The sequence below is a fragment of the Pezoporus wallicus genome, unplaced genomic scaffold (genome assembly GCF_028554395.1).
Source record: "Pezoporus wallicus isolate ANWC-B61680 ecotype Strahan unplaced genomic scaffold, APGP_CSIRO_Pwel_v1 scaffold_2617, whole genome shotgun sequence".
Taxonomy (NCBI): Eukaryota; Metazoa; Chordata; class Aves; order Psittaciformes; family Psittacidae; genus Pezoporus; species Pezoporus wallicus.
The window spans coordinates 1449846-1469158 of record NW_026637592.1 but is presented as its reverse complement, the minus strand read 5'-3'; the positions used below and the strand labels follow the sequence as shown (position 1 = coordinate 1469158).

Genomic DNA, 19313 nt, shown 5'->3' with positions numbered 1-19313 from the left:
TTCCTGGATGCAAAAAGAATCAGTTTGAATTCTCTGGCTTGAGTTATTGTCAGGGCATGGAAGTCACAGAAGAAGTGAACTTTACACACATCAGCTTTTTAGGACTAATTTTTGTCTTGCACAGAAGGCAAGATAAGAGTCTTTTGCTCTTTGGTAGCAGACCAGCCATTTGCCTAGCTACAGTCATTCCAAAACTATAAAGCTAATAAGAGAGCTGCGACCTATGCAAAGGGCAGGATCAGGGAATACCACGTTACACTGGCACTCAGGATAGGTGGTATAGCTTCTAATGTCTCCTGACAAAGGCTCCTAACAAAGACATTGTAGCTCATGCGCAACATGCTACACACCTCATTTTCACTTTCTATTAACCTTTTTTTGTGAGCTCAAGTGTATGGTAAAACCTTCAGTCATCATTATGTATTTGCAGAGCACAAAGCTGCAAGGGTTGGAAAAACATGCATATACTCATTGTCTCTAGAATTCCTCATCTTAAGGCTTTGGAGATGTTGAGGTCAGGAGTAAAGTGAGATTAAAGAAAGTTTTACTTGACTTCGAACAAATGCTAAGAAAATTATCTAATCACAGTTTTCAGTGCTAAAAGAATAACCTAAATATAAAACTGCCAAAAATCTGGAAGCATGAGTAGAGATGGAAAGTGTTTTGTCTAACTACTTCATAGTTTTGACTCCTCTTTTGATTTAGTGAGTCCCCTTTATCCTTCATAATCAAGAAGCTATTTTCTTCTATTTCTGTTAGTCTTTCATCGAGCAAGAAAAAGGAAAAAAGGATTACACACGGCAAGAATCTCCAGAAGAACCCAAACCCCATGTTTGTCCCTGTGAATATGGTTCACATAAATACTGCCCCTGTACTGTGAATTACACTCACAGAAGTCTTTGTAGGATGGGACAGTAGTGTAGGCATAGCATCTTTTGCTATTATTTTATGACCTTGGTCATTACTTGATGGCAAAACTAAAGTGATAACATGTAATTCGCAAGACTTGCTATTGGAACTCATTATAATTTTTAACTAAGGCTGCTTCAAAAAATGGGGCAATCAGGTCTAGCAGAACACAAAACCCAAGAAAAAAGAAACTGTTGGAGAAGTCAGTACAAAAAAAGTAAAGATAGAATAAGTTATAGTTGACTTGAAGAGGAGAAAAATATATTTATACATTTTAGATCAGAAGTTTAAAAGAAAAGGCACATTAGATATAATGCCATGCAATAAAACATGACTGCCATTAGCAAAACAGCTGCATAATAATAACTAAATAAATGAAATTCAATAAACAACCAGAAAGGGCAGAGTGGGGCAAAAAGAGTAATACCCTCAGAAATCTGAATGCAAATGATTGCTTCTTGGACCAACTGAAAAGAGATATTACTTTCAACGTAATCCTCTGTAATACCCACTAGGTAGTTCCAAGTTGCACTATGCAATGGTGACCACAGTTTAATTATATTCATTTTCTTCTCTTGGGAGAAGAAAAAGATGAAAATCCAGAGCCATTTAACTAACAGAAACATTTGAAAAACTGCAACAAACACATTCAAACTTAAACAAAATCATGGAAAAGATGAAAGCACGAGTACTTCTGAGCATAAACCAGTCTTATTCAACAGAAACAAAAAAAAATGTTCATTGGCATTATCTTACAACTTTGCCTAATACCTCTACAGCTTTCTCTCTAGTGATAGGGATGAAGTGGGATTAAGTTGGACCACTAATTTCTCTCTATATGTTTCAAATCAAAATAAAGAAAACCTATCAATTATAAAAAATACATATACTTAAAGAGAAAGATTTATTAGGATACCAAACAATTTCTGGATACCAGACAATTTCTGTCATTAACTTTTTGATCCACAATTTAATTGATTTTGTTCTAGTATGAAAACTGGGAAATTGGGTAATTCTATACTTTCCCAGGAATGAAGTGAAACCTTTTAATACATATTTTTGTTTGTTTTTTTTTCTAATCCCTTATAATGCAGCAAGAGAATAATTGAGAATAAATAAAGAGAATAATTCTGCTCTTCATATACTGGTATCTTTCTTAGTTATAAATAACACAGGTAATTTATTCTGAGCATTTGTTGGAGTCTTTTTGCTCCCTTTACACTTTGCTGTGCACAGCATTCCAAAACAAGTAAAACACAAAAATAACTTATTGTTTGAAATTTCTTTACATGCTGGACATAGAATCATAGAATAGTTAGAGTTGGAAACTAGTTTCAACCCCCCTGTCATGGGCAGGGACAACTCGCATTAAACCATGTCTCTGAAGACTCCATTCAACCTGGCCTTGAACATTGCCAGGGACGGAGCATTCACAACTTCCTCGGGCAACCCATTTCAGCACCTCACATCACCCTCACAGTAAAGAACTTTTTCCTTTTATCTAACCTAAACTATTCCTGTTCATCTCAATGGTCAACACTCACAAGTCATACCTGAATATAGTATATTTGTATTTCTGAACTTACTGCAAGATAATCTGGGCCATCTTTATTGTAAACAAACAGAAGCAATCCATTCAGTTGATCTGTTCTAAATTTGAATGAGATCTCAAATTCCAGTCCACCACTGAAAACACCTGAATGCAGTTCCAGGAACCCTTGAAAGAAAGTGAACACATGCCTACGTTAATCAAATACATAAAATAAATAGGTTCAAGAAACCAAAAGCAAAAGTCTAGGTGCTATTTTCTACTTTGACATAAAGAATTCAGGTTTCAAGATTAAAGTTTACAACTTTATCACCCAGTTTTGTAAAGGACAGTTATCCATAACATATTGCAACAAACAACTGGTGCAATGTCCCACATTTTGCTACCTGGCATTTTTTTAGGCCCTCTTCAAAAGTGAAAATTTACCTTTTACATGCATATCAAATCTTCATTACAGCACCTATTTGTGATTTCAATTCCTCTTTCTTGTGGTAGCCTTTGCTAAACCCAGAAGCCAAATTTTAAAGCATTCAAAAATAATCCTATATAACTAAAACTGTTTTGAAAAGCAGATCACTGCAACACTTTTGATATGATCATCTTTTATACCTCAAAACCATACTTGGTTAGTGCAGCAGTACAGCAAACTACCTTTGCCGAGAAAATGTGCTCCTTCTAAGAGAACGACGGGGCATCCTTCCCAAATATGACAAACATTGTTCTGCTCTTCAGCATCCTCCCAGTTCAAAGATTCCCAGTTTTCATAGGGAGTGTGCACTTTTTTCAAGTATATGTCACTGAGACACCCCACAAATCCTTTCTGGACTATCATTTTCATCCCTGCAAAAAAGGAAAATAATCGGTTTAAGCCTGCAACTAAACACAGGGATTAAATTGTATGCTTTATACATCCTCACCCTATCATATATGCCCATGTGTGCATTGATAAAGAGCCATCAATGACTTCATAAAGCTGGTCTCCAAGCTAACTCCAGACTTCTGGATGGGTCTAGTCACTAAAGACAGCAGCTACTCCTATGTAGCTGGAAAAGATTAAACTTTGTGAGACTTTGCATACAGATACTTTACAAATCAACTGCGTAAATCTACTCCATGAAAATTCCAAATCAAGTTTGCAGATTTACCCTCTTTAAACAAAACCATAATTCTGAAGAAAGGCATGCATCTTCTGTATAGAAAGAAACAGTGCTAAAGCTAAAGTACAAAAGCTAAAGCAGAAGCTTCCTCAAGAAGTTTAGAAGCTTCCTCAGGAAGTTTTTCTTTCCTTGTTTGGATAAAAATAACAGTGATTTATGGCTGCTAACTTTTTCTTTAATGAGGACAAAAATATGAAGCAGCTTTTATAGATGGCCTTCTCTTAAATGGTATTTTTAGTCAATCTCATTTTGATTATGTAGCTGTTTTTTGAGGGAGGCATCCTGGATTACTTTATGAACCAAAGTTTTAGAAGAAGACATACATGTATTTTTGGTTTTAGTAAGGTCACATAAAGAAGGAAAGAGAGAGTTGAACTCTCTGTGTACCTCACATCAAGTCATCAGCTAGATTTCATGTCTTTATCAGTGACGGGAACACAAACTTAATAAACAATTTGGCTTTTAGTTAATTATGTAAAAAGAAACTCAAATCCAAAAAACAAAAATGAAGACCTGCATATGAATCAAGTAAGAACAGCTGATTGTATACTGGTTTTGTATGCAGTCACCTCTGTGCTATCTGCTGGTAGAATATACACTTGGCACATACACCAAGTTTATATATGAGAACATATGTTTATTGATTCTTCTCAAAGCCAGCTATAATCCAGCTCATGAATACAGCTGTAGAATACAAATGTATTCATACACCACTGATTTCAATGCAATAATCCCTGAAGGATTCAAACTCAAACCAAAAAATCCATCCCGGCATCTAGATGGGATGGTGGGATGTATAACCCTGTGCTTAAGCTAATAAAACCGATTTGTACATGTATTTCTAAAAAGAATTTGGGAACCTAGAATGTAAAACATACCCATAAGTTTCACACGCACACCAGTTCTGTATATAAAATTCATTAAAATGGACATGGACCTCATGTACTTCTTTATTGATAATGAAATCAGCTATAAAGATATCCCAAAAGATAAAATTCAAGAAACTGTACAGACATATTTTTGATTAAAACAATTATGTAAATAATTATGCAAATTAATTACCGTCCTCATGTTTCTGACACAATGTTGATACAGCCTACAGCGCTGGAAAAGCAGCTAAGTCAGTGCCACTGTGTAGGATTTGTTATACCACAACCATACTCACCTACATCTTTTCTCACAATAGTATAACCCTGTGGAAGTCCTCCAACAAAAACTCCTGTGTTCTCTCCAATCATGGTGCTGCCACTAGTTGCTAAGGAAAAACCTGAAAAAAACAGGTCATTATTCTTGAGTGCTTTCAAATGATTTTCAACTCAGTATCACAATACTGATATTTGATAAGAGACTAATATTCTAATACTTTCCCATACATATCCAGGAATATTTATAGCCCTGTTTTACAAAAGCATGTTAACAAAATCACAGATCTAAAAGCACAAAAAGGCAAAATCCTCCTACTTACTATTAAATTATCAAAGATTCACATCAGATAGATACCTCAGGTGCACACACAAAACAATAGTAATTTTGTTAAGAAATAGTGAATGAATTTTTTGCTGTATGTAGGAACACGGGTAGTGGAAAAGTAAGCAAGTGAGCAATATCCTAAGTAATACCAAAACTACAAAGCAAAATGAAACTGCATCGATTACCTGTGTACTGCCCATCCACTGTGATGTTTCCCAGTGCTTGAATTCTTGTAGCAATTATTTGGTGCCAACTGTTATCATTGTACTCTTTTCCACCATCATTAGTTGGAGTGACTGCTACCGCAGACCCCTTTTTATTAAGAGAAGAATCTGATTAAGAATATTGTGAAGATTTTTCATTACACTTTACAACATTCTGTGGCATAGAAGATCCAAAAATAAGGATAGAAGTCCTCTCTTTAACTTGTTTTGGAACACTGAATGAAGTTTAGGACTGATTTCCCCACTAAATTAACCTTCTCAAATAATAGATGAGAGATCAAGGATCCACTTTCTATTAAAAATAGAAAACCTGTGTGGCTTCCCTGACAAAGAAAATGATGAGACACAAATTATTGAAGGTCATGTCACACAGTTCTTTTTTTATTTAATTTTTAAATTAAGTCCCTGTTTAACTACTTCATGAATTGCTATGGTTGTGAAGTTTGATTGCCACAATTCAATGTAGGATCCACAGAAAGCAACTGCGTATCAGGATTGTTGTCTGCAGCTCCTGTCAACAGCAAGGGACCCCAAAAAGAGGTGAATATAGGACAGTATAAAGATGTAAGTTCTGTCCCTGTTAACCTGGTCTCAAAAGAACTTCAATATTTAGGTTAGAGAGTATAATACCTTTATGAAGGAAAAGGTCATGTCAAGAGATCCAGATTAAAAAAAAAGAAGAAGTGAATTATTGAGGATATTTTCACTGTACAAGGGATGCTTGTAAAAATGTTTTTAAATTCACCTACAATTTTTAACTCTTTTTAATACATCAACAATAAAAAAAAGATATGAGCAGTGAATTTAGAGACATCCATAATAAAATAGAGATAAATCTTTTCTGAATAGCTGAGTAAGAGTAATAGAACATATGCCTCTGCCAAACCAAATCTCAAGATGGTAAACTACCACGATACCATGTAAAATCATATAATGATGGAATAAAAATAAAACTAATGTACTTCAAGAATTTTCCTGAGATTTATATCCAAATAATCTTCTAACTTCCCAACAATTCCTGTAATATTGTCTCAGGACTTTATACCATACTTGAATGGCCAGGAAACTCAAATTCTGAATCACATTCTGAATCACTGTCAAATTCACAAAACAGAACTGTCCTATGTAGCAGGCAACCACAGAATGGAAAAACATTTCTTTTCATAGGCACTACACAATATTAAAGAATCACAACCTCTGCAGGTACTTTATGGCTTAAAAAAAAAAAAGAAATCAAACAACAAAAAAACACTCTATTTCCAAAAAACATATAAAAGAAAAATCTGAGTTTTCTTATATTTGGGTGTCTAAGATGTTATTTTGCAGTAGCAAATCACACAGTTCAGGATTTTTTTTCCCCCAGTTGTTCTAGCTCTTTCTGGCCCAAGGATTCAGGCACATGAAGGAAACCTGTTGATAAGCAAATGTACCTACTCTGATTAATACTAAAAACTTCCTGTTAAAATTTAGTATCCTGGCTTTAGTGATGTGCATCTATTAGAAAATGCTTGTCAGAATATAGATTTATGAACACCGCATATATTTTAGAGTATATTTTGACTTGGGGACTGTCACTGCATATCATATATATAAAAGTATATATGATGTGTACATACATACATGATTACAGAAAAATAATTCCCCATGAATATTTACAGCACATTTCCAACATCTTGGTACTGAGGCAGTTTGTACAGCAGTCCTCTGTCCCATGGTAACAATACAAAGCTATATATCCTTACATACCAATGTGCACTTTTTCATATACTATTTTTTATTGTCTTCTCTCCTATTTCAACATTTTAATATTTTACAAACACACATTTCATTATCGTAGTTTAATAATTAAAACCAGAACTGGTGTCATGCCCAATTAATGTGCCCTGGTAGCATGCCCATTAGTTTTTCCATTAGTGAATTCAACAATACTAATGGGATTACTAGCGTGGGATGCTAATTGGGCGTGACATAAGAAACTGGCTTACTTCTTAGCATACCCTTGCCAATGATGAAATTAATGAGCATTTTATTAAATGCTGTCTCATCAAAGTGCACTTAGTTAGCGATAAAATTGTTACAAACGATGCTGCATTCTAAAGATCAGGTGCCTGAATAAGTGGTTCTTCATATTATGTTTAAGAGCAATCTAGACCATTAACAGGGTGGGTTTTTTTTTACATCAGAAACCACATTTATTTGTAACCAATTCAATCTGGGACCACACAACCATATGGGCTAACCCAGGCTTTATTTCAGGGGGCAAAAAACTTGACAGAAAAAAGTGGTGTTTAGGGTTCAGTATGCACTGCATTGGAGGCCTCTGTATGACATTTTATCCATTTTAACCCAGTTGCTCTGTGATCACATTCAAATATCCTGTTGTGAAATGGCTTGTTATGCATTTTGAAAATTACACATAGGGAACCAAATCTGAGTAAGTTTGCCAAGGCATACAGTAAGTCTTAACTTTTAGTAGTTCTTAGCAATAATGAAGCAAATATGAATCTGTGTCTCTTCATGATTAAATCTGCATTCATGAAAATACACAGAAGCATCACAAAGACGCTGTCTAGGTGGCAGTAACTACACTACTCCCAGTCAAGTTCTTTCAATGCTCAAACTCCTACCACTGAGGAGGTGAACAAGTACTGAAGTTTTGCCAATGCCAAGCAGCAAGGTATATCTGGGATTCATAGCTATGTATTCTCCATCTCCTTCTTTTTTTTCGGGGGCGGGGGGAAGGGGGGAGGTGTTACAGCTGACCCTCAGACTGTGCCTGCTATTTTAACCTCTGCCCAAACCAAAGGCATTAAGAAAAATATTCGATGTTCCTCCTTTTTGCTATAAAGAAAATGGAATTTTCTTTATAGCAAAAATTTGCTATATTAGAAAATGGATCATCTTCAACAATAGAAAAGCTGGATTCAATTCCCTTCATTTTGTGAGAAGAATCCCAATAAGTTTTAATAGGATTGTTATAATTACTAAGCAAATAGGTGCTCCAGATTGGCCTTAAATTTTCAGTGTTAGTGATTTCACTTTGTATAAAACATTGAGTGCTTTCCTGGAAAAAAAGAACAAATGACCTGTAGACACCAAAAGAACTATAGATTTAGCTAGAGTTGACTGCGTAATTTAGGGATGGATGTAAAGGCATTATGATGTGAAGAAAAGCCACAGATAGCTGAAGGTTTGCAGGCACAATGAGTTTGGAGGAAGGTCTGCGGAACACTTTAATTCTACAGACAAGACTGAGGAAGACATCTGTTAGCAAAAAAACTCATGATTCGTGGACCATGAGTAGCAACCAGTAAAGAATGACAGTAAAACAATTAGGAAGGAAAAAAGAGCAGCTTGACGACACAAATGAGTGACAAAAGAGATGGTCAGTCAACAGATAGATAGATGAATGGTGGTGCATGTAAAGTTGAGAGAAGTATGAATGGACAGGAAGGAAAGGATGTGAAACTAACACTTCAAGAAGGAAGAAGTTAGGCAGCTGAAGACTCCTCACTAAGAAGACTTGGCAGGACTATCTCCAGAGCAGATACAACAAAGAGAAAATTTGCTGCTGATGATGAGCAAAGATACATACCAGAATCTTAAAAGGGACTAAGGGTAAAACTAATTAACCTGTGACAGGACACAGCTGGAAGGGAGTACACCGCACTGGTATAGATAAAAAGCAGCAGAGACACAACTGTCATCAGAAGGAATGTTTGCAATTTTTAAGAGAAAGCACAAAGGCAGGGCCATAAATGCTTATTATATACGCCATAAACATGATTAGAGAAAGCAATGAATCTAACTTGGTTAAGAAACCACATGATGTCAGTAGTAATTAAAGCATTTGCACATGAATGCAAACTGATGCCCAAACTAAAGATTAAGAAATGCTGTTACAGTACATGATACATAATATTACAGCAAATTGCAAATAATGGCAAAAGAAGCAAACAAACATAGAAACAAAGGTACAGGTAGTAAGGTAGCACAGAATATTAAGGATATGGAGAACTGAAAAATTTTGGTAACTGAATTTTTCACAGGTAAAAATTTTTGAAAAGGATACTACAAGAAATACATTGATGTGGGCCACAGTACATTACTTCTGTATCTGAGAATGCACAGGAATCTCTTCCACATTATTAATGAGGAATTAGAAAGCATTAGCTTTCAAGATAGATAGTAAGTAAATGTTAAGACCTACACTATACCTGGATGTCTTGAATGTCATTTTAATTTCTATGAACAGTCACTGAAACACTAATATAGGTGATTTTAGACTTCATAAGAGGGAACAACATGGAAGCGATGATCCTAAAAATCAGCATGGGACAGAGTTGTCTGATTCAAGTGAAACAAAGATAAACAAAGATATATTCATAAACAATTTCTTAAAATTCAAGATAGCAATTATTGCAATATTAGCTGAACTGAGGTGATCTAGGAACTGAATATGGACAAGATGTACACTTTTTACAGTTAAAAGGTAAAAAAACGGAAACAAAAAGGGCAGAATGAAGAAACAAAAAGTAAAACCCCCAAAGCAGCCACTCTCCCATCTGTCCAACCTCCTCCCCACCCCCTAAATCCAAACAAATGCAACATCTCCTGGGGAATGAGTCCAATCTAGCTGACATACAGGTACTTCTGAAGGAGCAAATCTGCAGGAGGGCTAGGAATACTATTTGAAGCACTAAAATCCTAGTTAAAAGATATCTATTTCCATTAAAACAAACAACTAAATAAAAATAAATCAAACTATTACACTAAGACCTTGCAAAGGAAGTAAAAATTCCTTTGTAGCTAAGTGAAGGTATAAGTGTAAAAGAGAAGAGAGACCTATTAAAATGCAGATGAGGGCAACATTAATGACTTTGTTAAGCATAGTCCCAAAAATTTGAAGTACATATTGATTCAGCTTGCAGCAAGGAAAAGATAAAGCCTATGTGTAAATCCAGTGGAAATAATAGAAAGTTATATCTTGGGATCAGAAGCACATTTAACGTTTTCTAGCATAGGGATCAAATACCCAGTAGCCTCTGTGCAGCACCATGCCTCCTTTACAGATTCTCCAGAGCTGAAGGTGGTCTTCACTGCTGCACAACACCTCCACATGGTCGTGGAACCTCAGTGCCTGGACCATGGCAGAGCTCATGAAGCACAGGTTAACAGTGGATCATCAAATCAGTAAATCCCCACCAGCTTATACCATTAAGCATTTCTGTTCAACCCCCTCCACAGCAGTGGACACAATGCCAATCACATAATTGAGGTGTGACAGAAGGTATAGCTGATAGAGCAACCAGGCCTTTCAACAACACTGAGGCAGAAGCAACCTTACAGAAAGGATGCACATATATGGAGATATATGATACCGCATTCTGACAGTATCATTAGGAAATCAAATAACTACTTAATCACTTAGTTTCTTGCATATTTATGAAATATAAGTGAGCCTGTAATGCTTTTCTATTCCATGTGGAGATCTGAGCTTGGGGTGCAGAGCAAACAGAAAATACTCAAACAGAAATGCAGGGCATGTGGCCTTATTTTTTACTTTTAATTATTTGATAATATTTCCCTCTTTATTTATGTCTTTTCTATGGTCATTATTACTAGAAGGGAGAGGCAATATGTATCACATTAATGTCAACATACTGATTTTGGCAGGAAATGACAAAGTCTCAAGATGGGAGGCTTAAAAATAATTAAATATATATAACCCCTATTTGCTAATTCAAAACTTAGATTTATCCACCTTTGCAATCTTGGTACTTCAGGCTGTTAGGTGGTGTTTGGTGGTACTGACAGAAAACCTGAACCCATAGAAAGGAAAGGAAAAAATGAAGTCATGAACTGTGGCAAAAAATGAGCAAGGCTTTAGTGTTTCAGTGTTTCGCTCCCAAAAATCTCCAGTGACCCAAGGGCTCTGAAAGGCAAATTAACTTGTATCAAATAAAAACCAAGAAAAAAAACCAGAAAGGATAACAATGTAAAGAAGTACTGGAAAAAAATATAAGCTAATTTTATAGGATTCTGTCTTTGTTGTACCTGTGGATCAAAAAGAAAGTAAGGACGCCCACTCCTCAGCTGAAGGGCAATATATTCTTCCTGATTCCCGGGTGATGCGGAGAAAAAAATCAAACCATCAGGTTCCTGGGTTCTAAATTTCACTTTAATACCTGGCAAGAAAAAGCAAATAGATGATTCATGCCAAAAGTGGTTCTCATGCATTCTAATAAAAATTACAAACAAAATGTTGGTTTACAAATAGCAGTAACATGGCAAAGCAAAACCGTCAGACTTTTCCTCACCTAAAACCCTTGCTAATCATTACAGGAGAAATTGTACTACGCCAGATTTAATCAGCCCTTGAGAAAAATACCTGTGATTTCAGAGCCCTTACCATCCTGTAGAAAAATATATGTAGTTGAGACTTACACTGTTTAGTAACTTCCTTCTTAAGAAAAATAGAATTCAGCATACTGTTCTAATATTTGATATTTTACGTGTGGATTTTCACCTGCCACTTAATATTTCTACTGGTAAAGTAGGAATGAGGGTCCTGTATGAAAGGATTTCTCAGAAGAATAGTGGGGGTTTGGTTCCAAAAGATAGAAACATTTATATACACATTCTTTTACAAATTCACGTATCTAAGTGCACAAAGAATGCCTGGAAAACAAGAGGTTTTAACAAAAATTGGAAATTCCCCAAGGAATAATGGATGAACTAAGCTTAATTAAGAACTTTCCAGATCATTATTAATAGTCCCCCTTTTGACTTCTGATAAAATATTGTCTCAGCATATGAAATGTCATTCAAATGACACACAAGGAAAAACTACTATGTTCATTAAATTATTTTTTTTCCCCAAAAAGATACCACAGATATATCAAAACAAGCTAAACAGCTTTTAACTACTGCAATACTGTTGTCCAGTGTATAAACTTCCTCAGTAACTGAGAACAAATTAATGAAACAATTCATAAAGAAACTATCCCATTTCAAGTAGCATAATGATGAATAAACAAGTTTCAGATAACCACCTTTTTTTTTATGACTATATCACCTTTCTCTTAAGCTGTCTTCTGAAATATCACCTTACAGAAACAAGAAAGTTACAAAACCATATGTAGGGAAAAAGCATACTTGGAAAGGGAAATGAAAAGGCAGCAATAGCAACATCTACCTATACAAGACACTTCATCATGTTTCTGTGTAAAATGATGTTTACAGAACAGAGTAATTTATTGAGGTTTGCCCAACTTCAAAGTATTCAGTTTTTTCACATGTATTTGCACTACCCTGTAAGGCAGAACATAGTAAGTGACAAAACCTTTTCTTGCAGACAGAATCTATATTCTAAAAAAATAAGAAATCATAATTCTGATGCCCATTCCTATTAGATCACACTTTTTCATTACCTATGCCCATAAGAAATATCCTTTGACCCCATTTGTTACATAAATGTTTTCATGCAGATCACATGATACACTCACAGATATGAAATATATTCTCTGGGCAGTGAAAATCAGTCATGCTATTAAAATACCTGCAAAAAGCACGTGTACACAGGTAACACCCAGCAAGTGAAAGTTCAACAGTGTTCATACTTCAGGAAAAGCATAGCTTTGCCTGGCTCAGAAATAACCACTATTGCTGTACTTAGAGCTCTGAGGTATCTCTACCTGCAACATCTTCTGTAGAGGTTGAGACTGGTAGCCTCTAAACCCAGCCATGGAGAGCACAGTTAGTTTAACAAGCTGCCAGTGTTTTTATCAAGCTGCCAAAAGACATTTCTGAGAACCAGAGGATCCCACCTCACACCTACTTCAGAAAGACAAACACAAACATAGACTGATAGAATAGATAGGGCTTGAAAAGACCTTTAGATCATGTAGTTCCAACCCCCCATAACTGAGTTTCTGCAAAAGCAGCAATATTTTATAATGTTGCTTTACAAAATATAAATTAAATGGCTCATAACAGTAATACTGAAGTAACTGCAAACATTTTAAATGTTATGCAGGAACTTACTTCCTTCTATGGATATTGAAAAGGCTTACAAACCTGAATTCCTGCCTGTAGAGCTGCCAAAAGCAGCCATTGTTTTCAGTCATAGCCCATACAGTAAATTCTTCTGAATTCATATGTCATGTATTACCTAACTCAGAAAAAAACTCTGCCCCTTTAAGTTCAGGTATCTCTGGAGTTTCTCATGAGATAAAGAAGTTCATAGATAAGTACTTTCAGTATTAATGTTTTCTTGTATTTCTAGAAGTGAATGCAATGGAGAAACCAAATATTAAGCAAACATATTCCCATAGATAATGTTTTCATTGGAAGATAAAACTTGTGAAATTAGTATTTTTCACAGGAACATACTAAATAAGAAAAAAATAATCTGAAAAGATTTCTCAAGTCCCAAGTTGGACCTCATAGTCGGAACAAACATAGCTAGAAATCCCATTCAAGAAAGGAGGGTATTTTGCAAGAAATTTTCTCAAAGACTGCTGTCTATTATTTCAGTATGGATGTCTAAAGCCTTAACTTCAATGTTAAATATGACAGATAAATAGAAACATAAATGAAATAGTGATATTACAATTACTTCTGCAATTTTTCATACACAGAAACTGCATCTCAGCCGCAATACTGAGGCTACCAAATCTTGGATGGGCAGCATGACCATCTGTGGGGCATATAGAAGGAATGTACTTTTAATCAGCTGATCATGAACTGCAACTAAAGAATTCACCTAACAAGACTGTTTATGCGACAAAAATGATTGGTGTGTAAGGAGCTGGCTATAATTCCTGGAGTAAAAACCAACAAGAAATTCTACTGGAAATTAAACATTCATGTACGCCATAGAAATAAAATCTTTAATTCCATTTCAAATTATAGCTGTAGTTGAACAGGTGTCACAATTAATTTAATTATAAATAATAAAATTACTTCAATTTCTGTAATTGAATTTTTTTAATTGTAATGGCATTGTACAAAACATAATACAAGCAGTCCGTACACTGAACATAAAAGAAAAAAGAATAGAGAGTAATAAAAGGATAAGTAAAATAAATTACTACTATTAGTATTAATACTACTATGAGTATTAATGTTTTAAAGTATCCCAAAGTGCGTTAAGGAAGACTGACCTGTCAGGATCCACAGTTTCAACTTATGCAGTAGTAGATGGTGATTAGATTTTTCTCCTACTTTCAAAGATGGCACAGACAGTTTAGTAGAGAAATAGGGATGTGAGTGACCAATGCAGGCATTCTAAAGGCATTCAACTGAGCAGTATCAGCCTGTTACCCTGCAAGGGCACACAGTTTTAAGAGTTCCTTTTAGTAGAATGCTGATATTAAAAGTGAAAAGATATTCTATTACTATAATGTCAGATGAGTTAGAATCCAGTTTTTTACCTAGTACAGAAAAGTAAATGGAGCACCTCTTTGCCTCTGTCATGTACATTTAGCAAGTCTGAGAACTTCAGCAACATTTCAGATTCAGACTCAGATTCACATCTGGGTCCAGGTTCTACTATCACAATTCAATGGGGCTTACAAGATCTGCACAGAAGTACTTAACAGGCATAAAATGTGCTCTTGAGAGGCTGGCTGTAGTTTTTGCCTAAAGAAAGTTCAGAGAGCATACAGGATTATTCTGAGTTTAGAAAAGGCAGTTGGTAGTTGGGGGAAAATATTAATAAATTAGAGCAGCTCCCAGATTAGCATAACATATACTAATAATTTATAATTACTAAAGCAATAAAATTCACTTCTGATTAATGCTAAACATTTCTTCCTGCAGAATAAAAACTTTAGATTTTGTTTGATTCAAACTACTCACTCACAGAAAAGAGGTTTTGCTTTCCAATTAAACTGAATTTCAATTTAAATTTTTAATGGGCATTGCAAAATACAAAACCATTTACAGCACTCAAACAATGTTTTTCAACTTTTTGAATTTTTGGGGAAGAGGAGCTGAGGAGAGAAGGCAAGAGAGATTCAGAGAGGCAAGGTAATCAAAGACATCTTTTGCAATAAAATCTGAGAGATTTCAGCAGTGACCTACTTAAAACTGATCTCTTTGACCCATACACTCAGCTAAAATATCTGTAAAGTACCATTCTTTACAACTGGATATTAAGAGTCCAATTCAAAATAGCCAGCAAATAAAAGTTATTAGACTCATTAAATACATAGCAGTTGCCACAAGCCTCAGAAGTCCCATGCCCCTTCACCAAAACCTAGGTATAACCACATGAACAAATCCGTCCAAAAAGCATCAAGAACAGCTACATAAATATATTTCCAACCTTCATGCACTCAGGAATAATAATACTATTTTTATTTGCATCAATACATAAAATCCCAACCCATATGCATAAGATTAATAAGAAAGAATAATAACTAGATACCCTAGCACACTGGGGACAATTTCTTTGTGGAATCAGAAAATCCTAAACAGAAAACAGTGTACATTGCAACTGGAAAAACCTGCCTAATATCTAGAAAATCACAAAGCATTATTAGAAATGAATTTTGCATAATCTGTGAAGCACATTCATTTTCTGTGCAATTTCTCCCAGAATCGAACAAACATGATTTGCATCTGCTTTCTACTTACATCATTATATGAAATGGTGTAAATAACTATATAATTGTACATTCCAATCAAATTAACAGAAACTTGTTGGCAAAGAAAGCCATGTCTTTACCCTTACTAAAGCCTTTATTTTCACTTAATGCATACTAAAATGAATAGAAACTGTCTACAGAACTTTGACAAGAGTATTGGGCTCTCAGCAGCACCTTCAGGATGACAACTCTTAAGCACTTACTTAATATTAAGACTATGTACAAATACTTTTGTCTAATCAAAGTACATTTCCCCACAGAAATTATAAATCTTTTTTTTTCTTTTTCAGATGGGGACTAAAAGTCTCAGTACTATCTACTTTCATTGAATTAATATTTAGTTGTTCTCTCTGTGAGAGTGATTCTGTATGCTACATGTCATTACAGTAGCTAAAACACATTTTAAAATTTATTTAATAGGAAATGCACCTTTAAAAAAAAAAAAAAGAAGGGAGACTTCACAAAAATGGATCAGTATTTGAAGCAGTTTCATGTAACAGACAGCAGAATTAGAAGAAAAGAAGGAACTCGGAGGACACTTGCCTGGACATACTTAAGAATATCCTCTGCTGAATACAAGTTCTTCATACTTTGTGGTGTTCTATAGCTTTCTGGATTCTATTGAGAGAAGAAGCTGGAAAGCATGCTTCTCAAATCTGTCCAACATCTTTTGTTGCCTTTGGTACAGGAACAGGCTCCATCTTTGACTATACCTTAATGTGTTTGAAAATACTTTCGAAGTTCATCATCACCGATGTTACAGGGTTAGCAATTCCATTGATGAAGTAAATGCTGTCCATTTTTAAGTTGCTTTAGTTTTTTAGTAGAAATATAAAATATATACTTGTACATATGTATAAGGACATACATATCATAGAATCATAGAATCATAGAATAGTTAGGGTTGGAAAGGACCTTAAGATCATCAAGTTCCAACCCCCCTGCCATGAGGCAGGGACACCTCACAATAAACCATATCACCCAAGGTCTTGTTCAACCTTGAACAGTGCCAGGGATGGAGCATTCACAACCTCCCTGGGCAACCCATTCCAGTGCCTCAGCACCCTAACAGGAAAGAATTTCCTCCTTATATCCAATCTAAACTTCCCCTGTTTAAGTTTTAACCTGTTACCCCTTGTCCTATCACTACAGTCCCTAATGAAGAGTCCCTCCCCAGCATCCCTATAGGCCCCGTTCAGATACTGGAAGGCTGCTATGAGGTCTCCATGCAGCCTTCTCTTCTCCAGGCTGAACAGTCCCAACTTTCTCAGCTTATCTTCATACGGGAGGTGCTCCAGTCCCCTGATCATCCTTGTGGCCCTCTTCGGGACTTGTTCCAACAGTTCCATGGCCTTTTTATGTTGAGGACACAATACTCGAAGTGAGGTCTCACGAGAGCAGAGTAAAGGGGCAGGATCACTTCCTTCAACCTGCTGGTCACGCTCCTTTTGATGCAGCCCAGGATACGGTTGGCTTTCTGGGCTGCAAGGGCACACTGCAGCCGGCTCATGTTCATTTTCTCATCAACCAACACCCCCAAGTCCTTCTCCACAGGGCTGCTCTGAATCTCTTCTCTGCCCAACCTGTAGATGTGCCTGGGATTGCTCCAACCCAGCTGTAGGACCTTGCACTTGGCATGGTTAAACTTCATGAGGTTGGCATCAGCCCACCTCACAAGTGTGTCAAGGTCCCTCTGGATGGCATTCCTTCCCTCCAGCGTATCAACCGAACCACACAGGTTGGTGTCATCAGCAAACTTGCTGAGGGCACACTCAATCCCACTGTCCATGTCACTGACAAAGATGTTGAACAAGACCAGTCCCAACACCAATCCCTGAGGAACACCACTCATTACTGGCCTCCAGCTGGACATTGAGCCACTGACCACAACTCTTTGCATGTGGCCATCCAGCCAGCTCTTTTTCCACCAAGTGGTCCATCCATCAAATTGGTGTCCCTCCAATTTAGAGACAAGGATGTCGTGTGGGACTGGCCTTATACATATGCACATACACATGTATATTTATACATGCAAACACACAAAGAAAAAAATCCCAAACTTATACCAAACTATAACTTGAGTATCCAATTGCAGGTCAGCGGCCCCTTTTCTCTTGTGATGATAGTAAAGCCAGCAGAAGCTGAAACTCTTGTTTTTTAAATAATACTGTACAAAACCCCCTTATTTTGAAAAGGTTTAACTTTATTCAGAACGACACAATGAAAGGGAAATATATAACACCTCTGGTGGAAACCAACTATTGGGCAAAAGCCCAAATCCTCTTGGTAGGAACTGAGTAGTTCTTTTACATTAAGCAACAAATTTGATACCTGTTTTTTCTTATTTTGCTTGCTACCCCATTATACCCACTACTGTTAAAACAAACAGGACATTTTAGCTTTAATCTTCTTACTACATAACCCAAATAACTTCAGTCATGTTTGCATTAATGCTGCATTAATCATGTTGTTGCGTATTAATGAGTTTTCAGGCTATGCTAATTACTGTCATAGATTCTGCAGCAGCCCATTAAATATACAAATTACGGAATTAAAGAGCCAGAGCTCTTCATGATTAATCTTTAAATGGAGAAAAACTAATGATGTCTGTACAAAGTTTCTCTCCACTTTTGGCTGACTGAGCCCAATGAACAATCAATTAGAGTATTTGAAGAATAAGAATATTGCACACACTACAAGATTTGTTATGCTGTTATTCTAATCAGAAGACACACATTTATAAGTTTCTAACAAATGGACTTCTGTAACACATTCCAGTGTTTAAGGTCTCCCAAAGTGTTACACAGGGGTAAAAGCTATAGAATATTCCAATTCATTATTGCATACTCATAGGAAACTGCTGGTAACCATATGAATACTGTAAATCAATTTTCTCCTTTTAGCAAGGGCACAAGTCCTTCTACTCCCTTGTAAGAAAGATTTACAGCAAACCTTGGTGAAAAGAAAGCTAAGTTTAAAGTCATTTGATAAGATTTGATGTATTAGTAGCACTTGATCCCTTTACTTAGAGTGATGCTTTTTTTCAGAAATAGTGTAATACCTAGTGATTAAATCACTAGATTCAAAATCAGCAGTCAGTACTCAGCCAGTGATGGAGGTATGTCTCCCAAGAGCCATCATTTAAACCCCCTGCCTCCATATTCCTTCCTGAAGAACGGTGGACAGAATCTTGTGTAAGGTTCTGTAATGTCTGAAAAATTCATGACTGTTTTGTTCTCCATAGACTTAAAATATATATAAAAATCAGCAAAATGCCCACATGCATTCATAAAAATTGCCTGGACGCTAGGTATTTACTGACATTTTAGAAACACTAATACATCCAAAA

General features: G+C 35.9%; 1 protein-coding gene across 4 annotated transcripts in view; it reads right to left on the bottom strand.

The window, feature by feature from the left end:
- USH2A (usherin) overlaps window positions 1–19313 on the bottom strand; it is a 372328-nt gene that overhangs the window by 231226 nt on the left and 121789 nt on the right. For all 4 annotated transcript variants that reach the window (XR_008971850.1, XM_057406464.1, XM_057406465.1 and 1 more), the window contains exons 22-26: window positions 11367–11497; window positions 5271–5397; window positions 4781–4882; window positions 3110–3298; window positions 2496–2626 (exon numbers count right to left, since the gene is read on the bottom strand). Coding sequence is in view for 3 of the 4 variants with exons in the window: in XM_057406464.1 (XP_057262447.1) it covers window positions 2496–2626; window positions 3110–3298; window positions 4781–4882; window positions 5271–5397; window positions 11367–11497 (680 nt within the window). In the remaining variant the exon portion in view is untranslated. The remainder of the gene's footprint in view (window positions 1–2495; window positions 2627–3109; window positions 3299–4780; window positions 4883–5270; window positions 5398–11366; window positions 11498–19313) is intronic.